This window comes from Lemur catta, chromosome 23, assembly GCF_020740605.2.
Source record: "Lemur catta isolate mLemCat1 chromosome 23, mLemCat1.pri, whole genome shotgun sequence".
Classification (NCBI taxonomy): Eukaryota; Metazoa; Chordata; class Mammalia; order Primates; family Lemuridae; genus Lemur; species Lemur catta.
Window position 1 is genome coordinate 11,460,450 of NC_059150.1, and position 19,461 is coordinate 11,479,910.

General features: G+C 35.3%; 1 protein-coding gene across 5 annotated transcripts in view; it reads left to right on the top strand.

Annotated features, from left to right (window-relative positions):
* Positions 1-19,461, top strand: part of RPS6KC1 (ribosomal protein S6 kinase C1) — a 118,184-nt gene that overhangs the window by 37,077 nt on the left and 61,646 nt on the right. For all 5 annotated transcript variants that reach the window (XM_045536487.1, XM_045536489.1, XM_045536488.1 and 2 more), the window contains one exon: positions 17,289-17,404. In XM_045536487.1, the coding sequence (XP_045392443.1) occupies positions 17,289-17,404 (116 nt within the window). The remainder of the gene's footprint in view (positions 1-17,288; positions 17,405-19,461) is intronic.

Genomic DNA, 19,461 nt, shown 5'->3' on the forward strand with positions numbered 1-19,461 from the left:
TGTTCTTTGCCTCAACTGTCATTTGAGTTGGGAGTATAAATGGGAATGAGTTGCAAAATATCTTCTCTGATATTGCCCTTTTCTTTTCAGATAATTATGTGCTAAAATATCACTGGTGTTCAATTGGCATAGAGAAAACACATCAGTGTAACATTTTTCTGTCTAAAAGTTATTTGCATTTAATCTTAGAACATTTCAAAATGTTACCACTTGATGGCACCAGAAAAATAAAAATCTTTGCTTCAAAATGAGAATTATAGGTGCATATCAGCAAATAGCAAAGAATATGTATCATTTGGTTAGTTACTTTGCTTATTATGGTGGTGGATTATTTTTCCACTAGAACTTGATACCAAACCTACTAGACCTCTGTCTTAAACAATGTAACCACTTTAATATATTTCACCTATTTAATGTACATCTTTTAAAACCACAATATCCATTCCTACTCTGGAATTGGTTTTTGTTGCTAATGTGCCATCAAATCCAAAAAGTTAATAATTGACTAAATTGCTTTTAGTCTTTTATTCTTTATTCATAATGTGATCAATTTTTATTTAGACAAACCATAGGAATCACAATCATAGAATTCTAATTTTTAACCAATGTCTAAAAGAGCCTCTGTTTAGTCCTCACCGGTGTACATTTTATATAAGGTCAGCACAGTGCTTCCAGTCCATGGATTCTATTTAAAAGCATACTAGTCACCACCTAACAAACATGTAGACATTATCCTTTAATTTGTGGGGTAATTGGGAGCTCTAGCTTATGAACTTGATTTGACATTTATGCTCAGAAGAGAGGCTTCCTTGGGAAAAGTTTGTTCTATTGTGACAAAATTGTTATTGAAACATCACTATAACCAGTAATACCTATGAATCATTTAAATTTAACTCTTTTATAACAGTTGTTCCTGTGACCCTGGGTTGGATTGGCATGCCTTATAATAAAATAATTGTTTCTGGATATCTGATAATCCAGAGAAAATAATCTTTCAGAACTAAGTAGGAGTGCTTTATACAGGGTTGACAAATTTTGTTATTTCATTACTAAACTATTTCATCCTAAAGGAGATTATCTGGGTTGTTAGTAGGTCTGATAAAGATGACTTGATTTTTTTCTTACTTAACTGGCGTTTCCAACATCTGAGACCAGATGCAAAACACAATAGCAGCAGTTCTGTTTGCCCATGCAGCAGAGAACAAGCATACCCTGATAGTGGGAACTTTGAATTCTCTTTTTACATCTGACATTTCATTTATTCCCTTCTAGAAATGGCTCTTGAAGTGAAGGTTCTGTCTGTTCTTCTAACTTCTCAGGTTTTTAAACATTTAAGCAAGAAAATCCAAAGTCAAGGTCAAAGGAATCAATTGAATTTTTGAAAAGAATGTTGTGGTTACACATCATCCTTTCATGTCCTTATTTCTGTATTAACGGACGTGGTTGATATGATTAATCTCTACTTTCAGTTTGGGCTTATTGGAAGAGTTGTGACAATATAGAGTAGCAAATGGATTACATAAGGGTATTAATGAAATGTTTACATATCAACAATTTATTACATGCCTATCATTGTGCAAGGTGTTTTTCTGATGTTATTTTTAATCTGTAGAACTACCTCATAAGTTGAACTGTGGCTGATCATACTGGGCTTTGTCTAAGGACACCAAAATTTAGAGGGTGCAAACATTTAATATAATGATTCTAAAAGCTTGGCACCTAGTTAGCAAGAATAATTATTTAAAACAGGAAGCTACCAGATGGCGAGCATTGTTAGTAACACCCATCTGTGGGCTACATTATGAATTACAGAGTTGATTCGAGAGCTGGTTTTGTGTAGTTTATTCCAGGTGCCAAAAGTGCTGGTTTGCGGTCTTAGTAAGGTAGATATTGTGATCCCCATTTTACAGGTGGAGGAAACGAAGACTTGTATAAATTAAGCAATTTGCTCAAGGACACATGCCGGTAGGAGTTAAGCCAGAATTTTAATCTAGGTGTTTCTGAGTCTAAATCTTGTCTTCTTCCCACTATGCTATGCTACTTCTCACACTTTCCCCCCAATTAGATTAACTTTAAAATGGAGAGGCGACGAATCGCCATTATCAAATAGTTGAGAAATTTCTTCATTTTGCATATTCATTATTTTTCCTTCTACCCATTTTGTCTGTTTGCTCATTCAACCATCTATCCATCCAGTTGATTGTTCAACAAGCGTTTATTACTTGTATGTACCAGGTACTGTGATAGGGAATATAAAATATTTTTCTTCTAAAAATATAAAATAAAAGTGAGTGATGGCCCTTCAAAATGAGATGTTTCTGTCAACTCTATAGCATGTTAATAAGGCCCATGATTATGTAGTATATATCTTGTTGAAAATATGATAGATTTGTTGCCTCAGCCATACCTGTTGTTTTTCACTTAACTTGGTGCTGATACCACACTGTTCTGATCCTGCACTCTTCTCTCCTGCCTTCCTCATTCTTACTCTTTCCTCCCTTCCCCTCCTGTCTCCTTTCACCTTCTCTCTTCCCTTCCCTCCTATTCTCTTCCCTCTCATCTCCTGCATATATTATGAATTAGTTCCTGGATGTTGCTGATATCTAATTTTTCTTTGAAAATTTTGTTGATGTTTTTGACCAGTGTGACTGTTTCTAGTGTTAATACTCACCCAAGAGATGTAGACAATTTTCCACCATTGCCATTCTTGTATGTGATATAATAAGCAACACCAAGCCATTTTTCATAGTTTACTCTCTCCCTGGGCAGATGTGTGTTAGGCTCTCAGGGTTATCCAGACATATTTCAAAAACTATGACCTTGTGTGCAACTTGGAGCGTTGATTTATTCTATGAATAAGAGTTGCCCAAATATTAGGAAACCCAGAGGATAAACTTGTTTGCTTTGGAAATAGATGAATATGTGAGAAAGGTAGTAAGTCTAGTTTTGATAAAGGAAGCAAGTTACATTATTATTTCTACTTGCTGAATTTTAGAAGTGAAAATATGTAACTCCAAAAATAAAATTTATTGACTTATTTATAGTATTTATTAATTCAGAAGGTGATATGAAAGTATTTTTTAGTTCACTTTTTTATTAAGTGATTGCCCAGTTTGGTACAAAGTACATTATAGTATAAGGCTAGCAAAACCAAAAGCTACATTTTTAATGGGCAATGGTGGTATGATCCTTTTGCCTTCTAACACATTGCCTTCTAGTTTTTTTTTTTTTTGGTTAATGAACCACTTTGAGAACGTTGTTCTTCTTTTTCAATGTTGTTTGGACGATTTAGGGTGCTTTGCAAATTTGTATAAATTTGGGAATCAGCTTTTCCATTTCTATAAAAAAGGCAGTTGGAATTTTGATTGGGATTGCATTACCTCTATAAATTTGAGGAGTATTGCTGTCTTGACAATATTAAGTCTTCCAACCTATGAATGCAGGATGTCTTTCCATTTATTTAGATCTTCTGTAATTTCTTTTAGCAATGATTTGTAGTTTTCAGTGTGTGAGTCTTTTACCTCTGGTTAAATTTATTCCTAGGTATTTTATTTTGTTGAATGCTATTGTAAATGGAATTGTTTTCTTAATTTTATTTTTGACTTGTTCATTCTGGTATACAACTGATTTTTGTGTGTTGATCTTGTACCTAGTAACTGTAAGGTTGGTGGCAGGCACCTTTCCCTTCCCTAATAAAAAAAGAGGAGGCTCCTCCTGTCCCTCAGTGCCCGCCCCAAAACTGAAACAAAGAAATTCCTTACTCCTGGCGCCTACATCTGGCTGAAGAAGCTCCCATTCCCCACCCCTAAGGACGTATATAAACCCACTCAGACTTCTGTGTGGCCCGACTTCCCGGGTCTCTCTTTCACGGGGCCGTGAACTTTGCCTGGGAACACCCTAATAAAGCCTCGTTACTTTCCCCTTTTCAATTCTGTTCGTCTTTCTTTCTCTGGTGCCGATTACTTCAAAAAAACCTTACAGCAACTTACTGAATTTGTTTACTAGCTCTAGTAGTGTTTTTTTTTTTTTTTTCCTTGTGGATTCTTTGGGGTTTATATATATAGTCAACCCTCTGTATCCATAGATTTCACACCTGCAGATTTAACCAACTGCAGATTCAACCGTGGATCAAATATATTTGGGAAATAAAAACCCAATAAAACATAAAAGAACAACAGTAAAAAACAATATGAATAAAAAAAGTATAACAACTATTTACACAGCATTTACATTATATTAGGTATTATAAGTAATCTAGAGATGATTTAAAGTATACAGGAGGATGTGCATAGGTTATATGCAGATTACTGCACCGTTTTACATAAGGGGCTTGAGTATCCACAGATTTTGGTGCTCAGGGGTCCTGGAACCAGTCCCCTGTGGATGCTGAGGGATGACTGTGTAGGATTATGGTATCTGAGAATAGAGGTGGGTTTACTTCTTCCTTTTCAATTTGGATGCCCTTTATTTCTTTTTCTTGTCTAATGCTCTGGCAAGAACTTCCAGAACTTTCAAGAACACTGGGAAAGCAGGCATCCTTGTCTTGCTCCTGTTCTTAGGGGGAAAGATTTCAGTCTTACCATTAAGCATGATGTTAGCTATTTGTTTTTCATAAATGCCCTTTATCATGTTGAAAAAGTTCCCTTCTGTTCATAGTTTTCTGGATGTTTTTCTCATAAAAGAGTTTTGGGTTCTGGCATGCTTTTTCTGCATCAATTGAAATGATCACATTTTTTTTCTCCTTTGTTCTCTTAATTACATTGATTTTCTTATGTTGAACCACTCTTGCATCCCTTGTATAAATCCCACTTGCCACAAGGGTTTTCATCTTAAGTTTGAACCCAGTTGTGCCTTTTGGACTCTCTTGTTTATTTTGTTTTTCATTGTAATGTAATTGGAAAAGAGAACCTGCTCGATGAAGTATGAGCCTTCTATCCATCTGTCTGGAACCTGAGATCTTACTTGTCAAAGAAAAGCAGTAATAAACACATTCAGGGTATTTCTATTATGAAAATACTCCACAGCCTTTTTTGTTTTAAGATAAAACATGTACTCTTCATTATAATTTAATAAATTGCCTTAGTTGGGAATTTTTCAGATTTTAACTTTTGAAACTGACTAGAAGAAAACATTTGAAAGCAGTAAAATTGAGATTTTTAAAAATAAAAATTTGAAATGATTTAAATGTGCTACTTAGTCTTCTTTCTTTTCTCATCAGCAGTCTGCTTTTTCCATTCTTTGGTTGTTATAGGAAGTGTACGTCAACAAGAGAAAGCTATTATTAATGCAGTGAATTCAGAAGGAACTGTTTCATAGGTTCAGGGAGAAGTCTTTAGATTCTCTATTCTGCGTGTTCACAAACGAAAAGAGTTGCTTTTTGTTTTATTTAAAACAGTTTTTTTCTGCAGCAGCCTGCAGAGAAGGGGCAGGAGAAGAAAAGGTGAGAGTTGCTTTTTTCTTTTCTTTTCTTTCTTTCTTTTTTTTTTTTCTCTGAGACAGAGTCTCACTCTGTTGCCTGAGCTAGAGTGCTGTGGCATCAGCCTAGCTCACAGCAACCTCAAACTCCTGGGCTCAAACAATCCTCCTGCCTCAGCCTCCCGAGTAGCTGGGACTACAGGCATGCGCCACCATGCGCGGCTCATTTTTCTATATGTATTTTTAGCTGTCCATATGATCTCTTTCTATTTTTAGTAGAGACAGGGTCTAGCTCTTGCTCAGGCTGGTCTCGAACTCCTGAGCTCAAACAATCCACCTGCCTCGGCCCCCCAGAGTGTTAGGATTACAGGCGTGAGCCACTACGCCCGGCCAAAAGTTATTTATATTGTCTTATATTTATCCAAGTAATTTTCTTTACTTGCGCTCTTCATTTTTTCAGTTGGATTTGAGTTACTTTCTAATGTCATTTCCTTTTTTAAAAGTATTTCTTGTTTGGCAAGCCTGCTAGCAACAAATACTCTCAATCTTTGCTTATCAGGGAATGTTTTATTTTACTTTCATTTCATATAGTTTTGCTGGATATCAGAATCTTGGCTGACAAGTTTTTTTCTCCCTTTCAGCATTTTAAATATGTCATCCAATTGCCTTTTGGCTTCCATTTTCTGATAATAAGTCAGTTGTTAATCTTTTGAGATTCCAACCTATGTGATAAGTATTGTTTTTCTTTTATTGCTTTTGGCTAGTATGTGTCTAGGTGTGGATTTTGAGTTTACCATTCTTGGCATTAGTTGTATCCTGAGTATTTATTAACCTACTTAGATGTGTAGGTCAGTGTTTATCAAACTTGGGAAGTTTTCACCAGTTACTTCTTTGAATGTAATTTGGTTTATATTTTTCTCTCTCTTGTGTTTCTTGGACTGAATTATGTATAAGTGAGTGTGCTTGATGGTTTTCACAGGTGTTTGTTTAGGCTTTCATTCATTTTTTGTTTCCTAATCTTTTTTTATTATTTATTTTCATTCAGAGTAGATAATGTCTACTCATCTATTACTATCTTCTTGCTGATTCTTTTTCCTGGTAGCTCATTCTGCTATTATGTACTTTTAAACTCCAGAATTTCTATTTTATTTTTATAATAATTTCTATCTCTTTATTAATTTTTATTTTATGATTGTCTTTGTACTTTAATTCCTTAAATATGATTTCTTTTGGTTCTTTTAACATATTTATAATAGGTATTTTGAAGTCTTGTGTACTATGATTTACATCTGAGTCTACTCAGAGACAGCTTTTATTTACTGCTTTTTATCCCCCTTCTGTGTATTGGCCAGTTTTGCTGTTTCTTTGTATGTCTTATTTTTTGTTGTTGTTGAAAACTTTGCATTTTAGATAATGTATTAATAGCAACTCTAGATGCTACCTCCTCCCCATCCCCCAGGGTTAGTGGTGTTTGTTGCTGTTTTTCTGTTTGGTGGTCAGCCAATGATTGTTTGGAGGTTGTGCTTCAACAGGGTGAGCCAGTGAGACTTTCACCATTTGTTGAGAGAATCTTTGTGTGGGTTAGGGCATGTGTTCAAAGATCAGGGGGTTTACAAGTCTGCACTGGCTTTTAGTTTCTGCTCTTGCAAGACCTTCCATTCACCAGGGATGAGTAGATAGCTTGGGCCCTCTACAGTCTCTTCTGTGCATGGGTACCACTTTATGATCGTAGGAATGTGTGGGAACTTAATCAAAGCACCGTGGTTGTCTCATTTCCTAGATTTCCTTGTTAAATTTTGGCTTGTCTGTTGTTTGTCATTGATTGCTGTTGATTTCAACATTTCCCCTGGAGTGCAGCTTTTCAGTGGAGATCCAATTCAGGTGAGTCCCCTCCAGCAATAGGAAGGAGGTCCTCACACCTGCTATCCCACCATGCTGTCGGGGCAGGTAGGAGTAGCTCCTCATTAAAACACCGCAGACCTTTGTTTCTCTTACTGAAGTTCTACACTTTTTCTTATATAAATATTTCTCAAATTTTTGAAATGTTTCTGGTCAATTTTCAGAGTTGTTTTGATAATTATGTTTGGTTTTATCTGGAAAGAGGTTTACTCAACTTCTAATTCTGACAGTCTGAAAGTCCTACCTTCTGACATCTCTTAGAACAAATGAATAATTGGTTTTACTATTTCTGTTTTTTGATTCTAATCCTATTTTTTCCTGCCTGAGTGATTTTTTTTTTAAGAATGGAATCTAACCATGTCACTTCCTTGCATGACAAACTCATTGCTTTTAGGATAACTTCCCGAGTATTGTGGCCTACAAGGCTGTGTGTAGTTTGGCTTCTGTCTCGCTTTCCAGGCTTATCTTGAATCACTTCTCTTCACTTACTCTTCTCTAGCCACAGTGGCCTTCCTTTACCTCATGGAAGGCACCAAGGTCCTTCCTTCCCATGTAGGATCTGTGCTTTGCTTGGAGTGCTTTTTTGTGTTTACTCAACTGATAACTTCTTGTTCATCACACCTGAATTTCAGTGGCATTTCCTTAAGAAAGCCTTTCCTCACTTCTACTGAGATCAGAATGGATATCCTGGCCTTTGTTTTCATTGCACGCTGTTTACACTGAATTAACTTATTTATTTTTGAGACATAGAGTCTCATTCTGTTGCCCTGGGTAGAGTGCAGTGGCGTCATCATAGCTCACTGCAACCTCAGACCTGGGCTCAAGCAATCCTCCTGCCTCAGCCTCCACAGTAGCTGGGACTACAGGCACGTGCCAGCATGCCCCGGCTAATTTTTTTTTTATTTTTGGTAGAGTCAAGGTCTCTCAGGCTGGTCTCGAACTCTTGACTCCAAGCAATCCTCCTGCCTTGGCCTTCCAGAGTGCTAGGATTCCAAATGTGAGCCACCATGCCCAGCCTACAGTGAAACTATTGTTTGTGCAGTTATTTATCGAATGAATATATGTTCATTTACCTGTAACATCTTTGAAGACAACGCATTTTCTTGTTTACCATTGTATCTTCTAGGATAGTGTCAGGTACATAGGAAATTCTCTATTTTTGAATGAGAGAGTGATTCTATGGGTCATATAAATGAGCATCTGCCCAGGGGGAAGGAGAGAGCCCATAGGAAGGCTTCCTGGAGGAGGTGACAAATAAGTTGAATTGTAAAAATTGTGTAATAAACTGCCAATATTCAATCAGGTAGCTTCCAAAAATATCAAGTATGTTTAAAATGCCTCCTGTCTGGTATAGAAACACTCCATAAAGACACTAATATATTTCATGAAAGTTTGACAATGTATAGATTTAAGCCATTTTAAATAGCATTAATGAAATGCATTAATACATTTGTAGCTGTGTAAGAAGGATAACTCAGTATTGAGACCTCTTTATCTGATCCTGTGTTTGATTTTTACCCTTAATGAATAATGAGTAACCTCTGTCTTTTTCCGTTTCCATGTCTTAGTGATGTGTTTCCCAGTCCAGCACCCTTGGAACCAGGGCTCTGTTCTATTTTGATCAGACCCACCCACAAGTTCCCCTGAATAAGCATTTGACCTCAAACCCAGGCTTGGCAGCTGGGAAACTGTCATTTGATTTGTTAATACTTTTCTGATCTTTGTGGAAACAATCGGATAGATAGATACCTATAGCATATCGCAACTAATAACTAATATTCAGGGAAGCAAAGTTAAATCAGTTTTAGTATATTCTACTTGGGAATGGAGTAGGTCAGTTTATAAAGATTTGTATCAAAATAAAGAGTTAAGTAAGCTTGGATCTCTAAGGGCTAATCTCTAAAAAATATGGTTTTGAAAACAAACAAAAACTTGTCCCCTAAGAGTTCTATATTATCAAGGTTTTTCTGGACTACAAATCGTCACCATAGACATTTTAAAAATTGTCTTTCTAAAAAAAGGAGGAGGGGGAAGGAATTCTGGAAAAATAGTATAAGGCTATGGTTCTTCCTTAGTCTTAAATTTTGTTAGCTCAGGAAACAGAACTTTAGAGATTACTTATCTTGGGCCTTCAGGAATGTTAATCTCGTAATGATATTGGTATACCATATTAGTTATTGTTCATTAATAGTAATTATGATTGTGATGATAATCTCATGCAGTCAGAACTCAAGTGGGATAAAGTATATTCTGGGAAGGATTTGGTTCTTCATTTGTTATGTCAAGGGTATATGTTTGGTGGGTCTGGATGGAATGGATATTATGTCATTAAACAATGATGAACCTTTAAACTTCTGTTGATGCTCAGGAGACTTAGCCTAGTAGCCTGTTTGGCATAAGTGCTGAATTTCTCACAGGGTTACAACTGAAGGAAGAAAGTCTGGATCAGTAGTTTGCTGGCATATGCTTCTTGAATTGTTGGCTATTTTGGTCTCAACTTTTGTGTTGAGAGTTTCATGTTTTAATGACAAAAATGTTCACTAGAAATTATAGCTTGGAAAAGAGAGCCACTTTCCTGCTTCAGCAGAAAGCTAGGTAAAGCATTGATGTTGGGTAAAGTAGCTGTAGAGTTTTATATTCAGATTGTATGAACAGTAAACAGAGCATCTAAAATAACCACTTGCACATTGCAACAAACACATCATCATTTGCTTAAAAAAGAGTTATAATTACAGTTGACGAAGCATGGACACCATAAAAAATGCATTAGTTTGGCTTGACACATTAATTACCTGTTTTTGCAGATGTTTTTATGTATTGTTGTGTGAACAGTTTACAAAATAATTACAGGAAAGTCATATGGAAAATAAGCTAAGTGGGTGGTTTCTCATCTAAATATTTTCATTCATGTGAATCTGTGTGAGGCACAGCTGCTCTGCAGCAAAAGCAGAGAGATAGATAGATGAGGATTCTCGAAGGGTTTTTTATCAGATGATCTCTGTCATCAGTATCGGCACATTTTTATATCTTTAGCAACACAGTCTAAAAACATTTAATTGAGAGGGCTGGTTTAATCCCTGTGATTACTGAAAAATCCTTGATTCTGATCAGAAGAAATGTAGATATCTATGATTATTTTTAATGTCAACCAAGTGAAACCAAAAAAAGCCCCAAATGGAAAACTGTTGTTATTTTAATACTAACAGGTTCTTAGGCACCTTAAGAAAGAGTTAATTATTATTTTGTAATTACTTGGAATTATACAGTTTTATATAACTTATAGCTTGTTATATCGTTATCATTAAACTTTAAGACACAAATTTCACAGATGCTCAGCTTATCTGTTCCCTCTTAGGAAATATTGAAACTATAAATCTGCTTTTTCTCAGAAGCTTCCTGTGTTGCCATTAGTGGTCTCAAAGTGGGTTTCATATAAGTAGTAACCAGGTCGTTGTGCATATTGTCCCTTTACAAACTGTTAAGAAACACATCTTTCAAAATTGTAACTGTCAAGCAATAAAAAGATAGTTTGTAGACTTCATTGTGTTTACGCAGTGGTTTATAATTAGAATATCTGTGCTGTATTTCTCTCATTGATACAGTTATGACAATTTTTATAAAATTAAATGAAAGGTAGATTCTCTTTTTTAGTCCACTCATGCTGCTTTTGGACTGTGTCCTTCTGTATTCCTTTTGTGTGTATTTCAGCTACACAGATGATGAAGACAGTAATTATACATACTTTCCCTGACATGCATTTTATGTAATTATTGTTTAAGTTACAGAAAAGCACCAAGTTATAGAAAGAGGTAATTGAGGCATCTGTATGCATTAAGGTATTGTTGTCAGACCTTGTAATAGTAGTGGGAAGTAATTCATTTACTTATCTGTTGCACAAAATTTTATTGAAGGTCTTCTACATGTAATGTTCTATGACAACGGTGAGATGACTATAAACACTGAAATGTCCATGTGCCTGGAACATAATACATAACTCAGTAACTATTAGGCATCTCTCCTGAAGAGGGTAGGAAGGGTAGGAATAAGTGATAGGGAGCCACTCTAGTCGCTTGCTAAAAGAAAGTTGATTGCTGGGGAGGATTTTCTTTGTTATTCTAAAATTGACCTCACATGTGATATGCTCTGAGCGTATTGCTTGATCCATTCTTTGACTTCTTTAAATGTGAAAATATGTATCTTCATGTTAACGCAGTCTGAAGAAAGATGGAATGGAGTCTGTTCTAATTCTGATATACACTAAGTCAATTTAATTTTTAAGGTAGGGATGCATTAAAGGAGTCTATGAAACTTCTAGGATTGAGAAGAATAAACTGCTCATAGTCAGTAATTGTGTTGATCACTTTATGTCATCTCAAAGGGAAAAACATGAATCAGTATCATGGCATCAAGAAAACAATTGTTGGACTATAGTTTCTTCCATAGATTTGCTACTTCTCTCTCTCTCTCTTTTTTTTTTTTTTTTTTTTGAGAAGGAGTCTTGCTGTGTCTCCTAAGCTGGAGTGCAGTGGTGTGATCATAGCTTAGTGCAGCCTCAAACACCTAGGCTCAAGTGATCCTTCTGCCTCAGCCTCTCAAAATGCTGGGATTACAGGCTTGAGCCACCATGTCTGGTTGCTACTTCTCTTTAAGAAGAAGATATCTCTTACAGCTGGTGAAAGAATGAGCAAAAGCCTTTTTGGGGATTGAGGGAATTTCCATATTGACCAGTATGACAGATAAAAAAATTCTTGTGGAATTTCATTTCCAAATTTTCCCTTATTTTTATTCGATCTTATTAAGACAAAATTTTAGCTTCTTAGTTCCAATTCTTTGTTTCTTTTCCTTCAGTATCTCTCAATAACTGTTTTCAATCTTATCTTAATCTTTTAGACACCATTTGCCTTTAGCCCCTAAGGGAAATTTAGGAGACTGCTATTATTATTTGGACATGAGTTTATTATTACTAAAAGATTGGCCAGCTAACGTTATTTTGAAGGGAGTAAATGGTAAGTCTTTTGGATACTCTTTTAAAATTACAAAACAAAGAAAAGTAGATTAGGGAATGGAAAGAAATTGTTGAGTCTAAGAGAAGGCTGTCTCTGGAGGTGTTTAACACTTTATGATCTAAGGATGTACACGTTTTCATTCAGTGATAGTAGAAAAACTGCGAAACAGCATTGAAAGCAATCATAATCGAGGCAATGCCTGTGCATGAATATTGTTATGACTTTTGCTTTTACTATTCTGTGATGACTCCTTGAACTTCTAGGGGTCACATAACCTTTGGTTTTGAGAGAACATTAATAGGAGGTTGGCTAAATGCAAGTGGGAAGCAGATTTCCCTCACTGACCAGTTCACATTATACATGGAAAGGCCTCTGGCTTCAGAGTTGTAGTAGACCTGTGGAACCATGAAGTTACTGTTCTTCTCAAGGTTGCCTTTTGTTGTCAGAACACTGAGCATAGGCAGAAATGCTAGGCTATACCTGAAAAGAACAAAACACCATTAAATATAATAAATCAGCATTTAAAAAAAACTGTAACTACCAAGGCCATCTCAAACAGGAGTATACTTTTATGTGACTAAAGTTGTAAAAATAAAGCAAGCAAGAGCAAACAAAAACTCAGTCCGGCAAACCCAGATTGATTTGGATGTTCTTTCTGATGTGATAAAGCTGAATGAAATCAAGCATGCTTGAAGCACAATGGTAATAGAGCCTATATTAGAGAGTATTTGTGGCACAGATAAACAGAGATAAGAAATAAGATAGGACTAAGTAGAGTCTTATGTGGGGATTCAGTTCTGTGGATATGTCAAAAATCAAATATAATCAAAATACGCTTAAAGATTCCTTAAAATTTCCCATGAAATACAAATATAGATATATTGTTTTGCAAGAAGTCTAAATTGGCTAGTTCTTCCTTCAACATTGCTGTTCTTGAACAGATGCTGAGGGCATTAGCTATATTCTTTTTAGAGACTAAGGGTAGAATAGCAGAATTCGAAGAACTACTTTTTATTCTAGGTTATGAAGTTGATTTGTCTTAGTTCCATGAATAAAAATACCTCTTGATTTTTTTTTTTTCTTTTTTTAAAATGGGTAAATGAGAGAAGGCTTGTTTTCCAAATAAATCCTTGGGTACCAGAGATGCTTGGGATACCAGTTTTTCTCAGAAAGGCCTGTTCTCTTTTACACAGCATGAAATATACCTCTTTGTAGCCCTAATGTTCCTGTGTGTGTGTGTGTGTCATCTTGGGTCTCTTTCCATTCTGGTTCTACTCTACTGTGTTGCCCGACAGGTACCTTTCTCAAAATTCTTACGTTTATTTTTTCTGTATCTTTATTCCCATACTCACCTGTACTTGTCCTGTACTCTGTATTTTTCTTGTTCTACTCAGAAATAGTACCATAATCAAATTCAAATTCAGTTATGGCACTTTTATTTATATTGAAAGGTAGCTTAGTTAGTATAATGGCAAGTACCCTGAAGTATGGTGTAAGACCTGGTTTAGGTTCAGGCTCCTATGTTAAGTAACTGAGAAAAATGTTTCACATCCCTTAGTGTTAATTTTCTTAATTATGAAAAATAAAGAAATATAGATTCTTACAATCCACATAAGACATCTTTTATGATACACTGGAACTCTTTGACATAAAGGTTATTAAACAATGGGAGGAGTATTTCTTTTTTGAATGCCAAAGTTCAGTGGAAGTTCTTGCTGTATTGAATGATGAACAGAAATGTAGAGAAACTCATTGAAGGTATTGGTTTATCTTTAGGTAGAGTGTAAAGTATGTATCCACTCTGAAAAGCATTTTAAGGGTCTACCTGGCTATATTACTGAAGACGTAAGAGCCGCAAGGCCTAATACAGGGTTGAAGGTTGAATTCTAGATGCCTAGTTTTTCTTGAATAATAATCATTGTGGACTGTGTGTGTGTGTGTGTGTGTGTGTGTTTTAAAATGAAGAACAAGATAAGAAACCAAGGAGGCTAGAGTAATTAAACATGTTTTAATCAATTAAAATCTGTTAAAGTCACATTTATCAATAATTTGATCAGTTAGAATTTTCCTGGAAATCTATAGATTTATCTTTTATTTCTGGTACTCACAAACCTCAGTGAGTATCCAGCAGCAGAAATCTGCAAGAGGTGGTTTTCACCCTTGGCTGCTATTGATAAGCAGTGGTTGTGATCTCCTTTGAAGGGGCTGATAAGGAAGGAATCATTGTGTATATATATGGTTACATTTAAAAAGCCTTCCAGTGTTTCCATCACTTCATTGTAGTTTCCATGGAAGCGGAACCACCATCACCAGCAGGAGTCCGTTTCAACTGCTGGCTTCCGGTTCTTGTTTCTCTGTTACTATGGAAACTGCCTAGAAAGCAACAGAAAAACCAAAAGTTTAAAAAACAGGGATTTGATTACAAAATATGGTTTTAACTGTAGCTTTAACTAGATGGTCCATAATCTTGGCATTTTTGAATTTCAAATTATTTTGTCAGGTAAGTAGATTTTTTTGAACAAAATGCATTTTGAAGCTTTGTTGAAGCTTAAATACACTGAATTAAAAAGTAAATTTCTGCAGTTTTTATTAGAGTTGAGCCGAAGGTGAATCAAAAATTTTAAATAGGGATTTAAATTAATGCTTGAAAGGCATAACTTGAAGTAAGAAGAGCTAATGATAATGGGAATAGCAGATTCCAAAAACGGTAAAAAAGTAATGCGTAGAAATAGTGAATAGCTGTTAGTTATTTGGCACACTTTATCTTCAAAGTATGTTATAGTTATTTAGGTGATTTTTACAAATTATACCTGTTTTTCACCTGGGTAGAAAGCCCTCTAAAACCTTGAGTTTAGAAAGTAAGTAAATTTTAAGGACAGAGGTAGAAGCACACTGACATTTTAATTGAGATTTGAGGAGTTGAAGAGTTAATGTATATTGTTCCACAATTAAAAAGCAACACAGATTTTTCTCCCCCCACCAAGACCAGTTATCTTTGTGAGTTCATTATGAAGGAGAGAAGAGATGGACTAGTAATGTGAAAACTGTGAAAGGAAAATTATTTAGCAATTACAATCCCATCTTGGTTGCAGTTTTTCTTCGAGGTTTGTACTCAGTCAGGATTCTTTGGTTTGCATGTGCCAAAATCCAAATTTGAACTACCTTAGGCAAAGGAGGACAGGAATGTAGCTTCAGCTGAAGTTAGGGACCCAAGTAACACCAGGAGAAAGTTGGTTCACATGAAATCAGAGACTAGAGCTTCCTTCCCTTCCTTCCCTTCTTTTCCTTCTTTCCTTCCCTCCTCACTCCCCCCTCCTTCCCTCCCTACCATATCTGCTTCTCTCTGTGTCAAATTCCTTCTTTTTGATTGTTTTTTTTTTTTTTTTTTTTGCATTGGCAGAAACTGGCTGCTGGCATTTCCCACTCCTCTTATTTCAGCTTCAATGACAGAGCAAGTCCAGTTTGTGTTGTGCCTCCCCACTCCCAACTGTGGCCAGGAGGGTAGGATTCCATGGCTAATTAGACCTTGGTGATTAGAGGGACTGACATCTAAAACAAGATAGCAGCTTTCATTGAAACCACCTGGTGATGAGGGGCAGGGGTAGAAGGGTACAAAGGGGAGGAGGAAAGAGGCATTTCCCAGAAGAAGCAGGAGATGATGTTGTTCCAGACAGAAATAAGAAGAGGTTTCCACTAGTAGTCTTTTGGGGGAAAACATCTGCTTTACTATAATTCGGTTCACCTCAGTTCAGCAAACCAGAAAACATTATTTTGTAGAATTTGATTTTGAGAGAAAAACCAAGGTTAAAAAGCTTTACAATGTAGTTCTTCCTATATGACTCACTCTGTTGTGTAGTACCTTTTATGTATATTGTCTCCTTTAATCTTCACAATCATTAGAGGTAGAGGTTCACAGAGGTAAGGTGACTTATCATAGGTCACATGACTAGTGAGAGGTAGAGCTAAAATTCAGATAACCAGTCAGGGTTTCTGGGATATAATCCAGGGCACTTTCTACTATGTGATACTTGCTTTTTGGTTATCTTCATTCAGAAGATGCATAGAATGAATTATAAAAATAGCACTATGCATTAAGAGCTTTGATAAAAATGAATTATGGATGGTATAAAATATTGTAGAATAGTGTTTATGAAAGGAGCCTTAGTGATCCTGTAGTTCACTGGTTTTCAGACTTTTTGATTTTCAGCCATGGAATCCTTTCGTCAGATGAAATGCTATATCTTAGTCAAGTATTTAAAATGGTTAAGAATCATCCCATTATACAGAGGCAAGAACCCAGTACTCCATGGGCTTAATCACCTCTTTTTTTCAGGTCTTGAGTTCTTTGGAGGCCACTTTGAATATCCTTTGTTTAGAGAAACTAGACCCAAATGGAGTAAATGATTGTTTATTTTCACATAATTTTATATTACAGGGATTTCAATATGTTCTTATTTTCACTTGGGTGATAATTTGTTGCTAATGAAAAAACCCATGAAGCTTACAAAAATCAGAGTGAATTCAGGGTTACCCTAACTATTAATAGATAGTTTTATTCTCCAGTTTGGTGGTAGCTTTACACAGTGTACAGCATATCAATGCTAAATTATAGATCATTAAACATCTGTTACATTTGGTCCTATTTGTTCAGTTGGATAGCTGTATACTGTCTGGACTAGGGTTAGTCTTTTGTCTTTAGAGTTTTTACACTACATTTCTTATATATTTGACTCCTTCTAAAATACATCCAGCTCTCAATACATATTTAAATAGGAGAATGTTAGAATCTAAGTAAATGAAATTCTTGGAGGTAATATTTAGACCTCGTTGATATTATTATAATTTTTATGTCTTTTTCAAGTTTGAATATCTCTTCTTTTCAGATAGAAATATGAACAAGCAGTGAATGGGGTAAAAGGGAATGGGGTTTATTTTTCACATGTCCAGAATTTTGTTTCCTTCTTTTAGGAGAGTCAAGCCCTACCCGTCGAGAAGCGGTGAAGAGAAGAACAGCAGAGTATCTCATGCGGGCAGAAAGTATCTCTAGTCTTTATGGGAAACCTCAACTTGATGATGTATCTCAGGTATGTCTTTTGTTTTGTATTTTCTTCGGCCATTTTTCTGCTGTCTTGTGTCAGCTTTAGTTCTAATTTAGAATGTTTGAGAATTTTAATGTTTGGAATTTTCTCAATAATTTCTTTAAAAGTTATTGGTGGAAAGAAAAGCATTATAGGAAACCACCAAAAGTGGAATAAAATGGGACTTGCTTTCTTCTTTTTTTGGCCGTTTGTCGGTCCCTTGCTGTACCCATAATCTCCCCATCTATAGATTGGCAGTAACATGTACTGTTTTGATATCTATCTGTATTTCAGTTTCCTAAAGTTAAATTATCATTTTTGTACAATTCCTGTACTGTTTTATTGATTCATGCTAAAACCATTCATTTTAAGCATAAATCCTACAAGTATCTGCTGTAGGTCCCCTGGAATTATAAAGGCATACTTCTAGCAGGGATATGTTAGGTTATTTGGGACTTCCCCTAGACTTGTCCAAAAGCAGATGAATGCTTACAACATTAGAAACATTGTGGTCTGTTACTGTTTTTTGTGTCGTATCTGTCTTGATTTGGCAATTTCTGAAAGAAACTTGTCTGTTATTGTTTTCTTTATATTAAACTAAGTTTTTCTGATGCAATTTAAGAGTTGTATCTTTTGGAGATGGGAAAAGTGTTTATTTTCTTAATTGATCTAAGAGTCAGGCAGACTTGTTTATATCCAGCTCTGCCACTTGAAGCCATAGAAGATTGGACAAAATATCTGATCCCACGTCTTAGTGTCATATTCTGTATCTGAATAATAAGGATAATAGTAATTCCTTGCTGGGTATCTATTAGGGTTAAATGAAGTTAAAAAAATTCACCTGTGTATACACACACACACACACACAGACACACACACTCACACACACACACACACTCTCACACACACACACACACACACACACACACACACACATAAAGTGCCTACTTAGCACAAAGATCAGCCCATAAACCAAAGACGGTCTTAATAAATTTTAGCCCCATTCTTAATCCCCCCTTATGTGCTGCTTTGTATACTTTTTTCCATATTTTTTATGCTTTATATCCTTTTAGAGAATTATAAAATGTCTCAATTTTTTAGTTTAAAAATAGTCCAGTATTTAACCTTGATTCTTTGGACCATTATAAGTTTTTGTGGCTAATTTTCTGGGCCATTTTCATTTTCTGTATGATCTTTTAAAAATGCAGTTATGAAAACTGTACTTAGTGTAAGACATTATATTCTGATAATTTTTGATGTTAAGTGGCCATTTCTAATAGAACAAAAAATTATATTTCAGCTTAGAAGCAATGCACTTCTATTAGTTGTTCTAACATAGTAATTATGTTTTAAATAACATTATTCTGCTGATTCATTTTCAGATTATGAATTACTCTTCTAGTCTATATTCTGTTTGCTAATCTTTTCCTATTCTCTATCATTGTTTTAATTATATTATTAAGTTTTAATTTCCTTTAACTTCTTACTATCAAATTTTGTCTTTTTAAATAGAATATTTATCTAAACATTGTTTTGAATTCAGTTCCTGTTTTCCATGGGGTTGGCAGCTCTCCTCATGTGCAGTTCTGATGTGTACATTCTAATTGCATTTTGAGGGGCATTGATAAAACTATTAAATAACATGGGCCCCTGTAAACTTGCTTTACTAAATTTGTCTTGTGTATACATATTCTAAACGTTTTAGGATTTCAAAATTACAAGTATTCTATTAATGTTAACTTTGAATGTTCCATTGTATGTATTTATTCAAGCCCACCCCCATGCAATCCTGTTACAGTTTCCCATAGGCACGTCTATGAAGCAATAATTTCTTGGGCAAATACATATATAAAACTCCCTGTATAGTTTTTGACTTGAAGAATAGAACCATGAAGAACATCAGTCAGAATTTCACTTTAGGCATAGTTTCTTATGAAAATAAAACAAAAGAGAGCTAATGTACATTAATAAGCCTCTGTTAAGACTGTATATATTAATAGCTTCATACTAGATACATAATACTTTGGAGTTATACAAAAGATGATGATGCAGTCTCTGCTCTT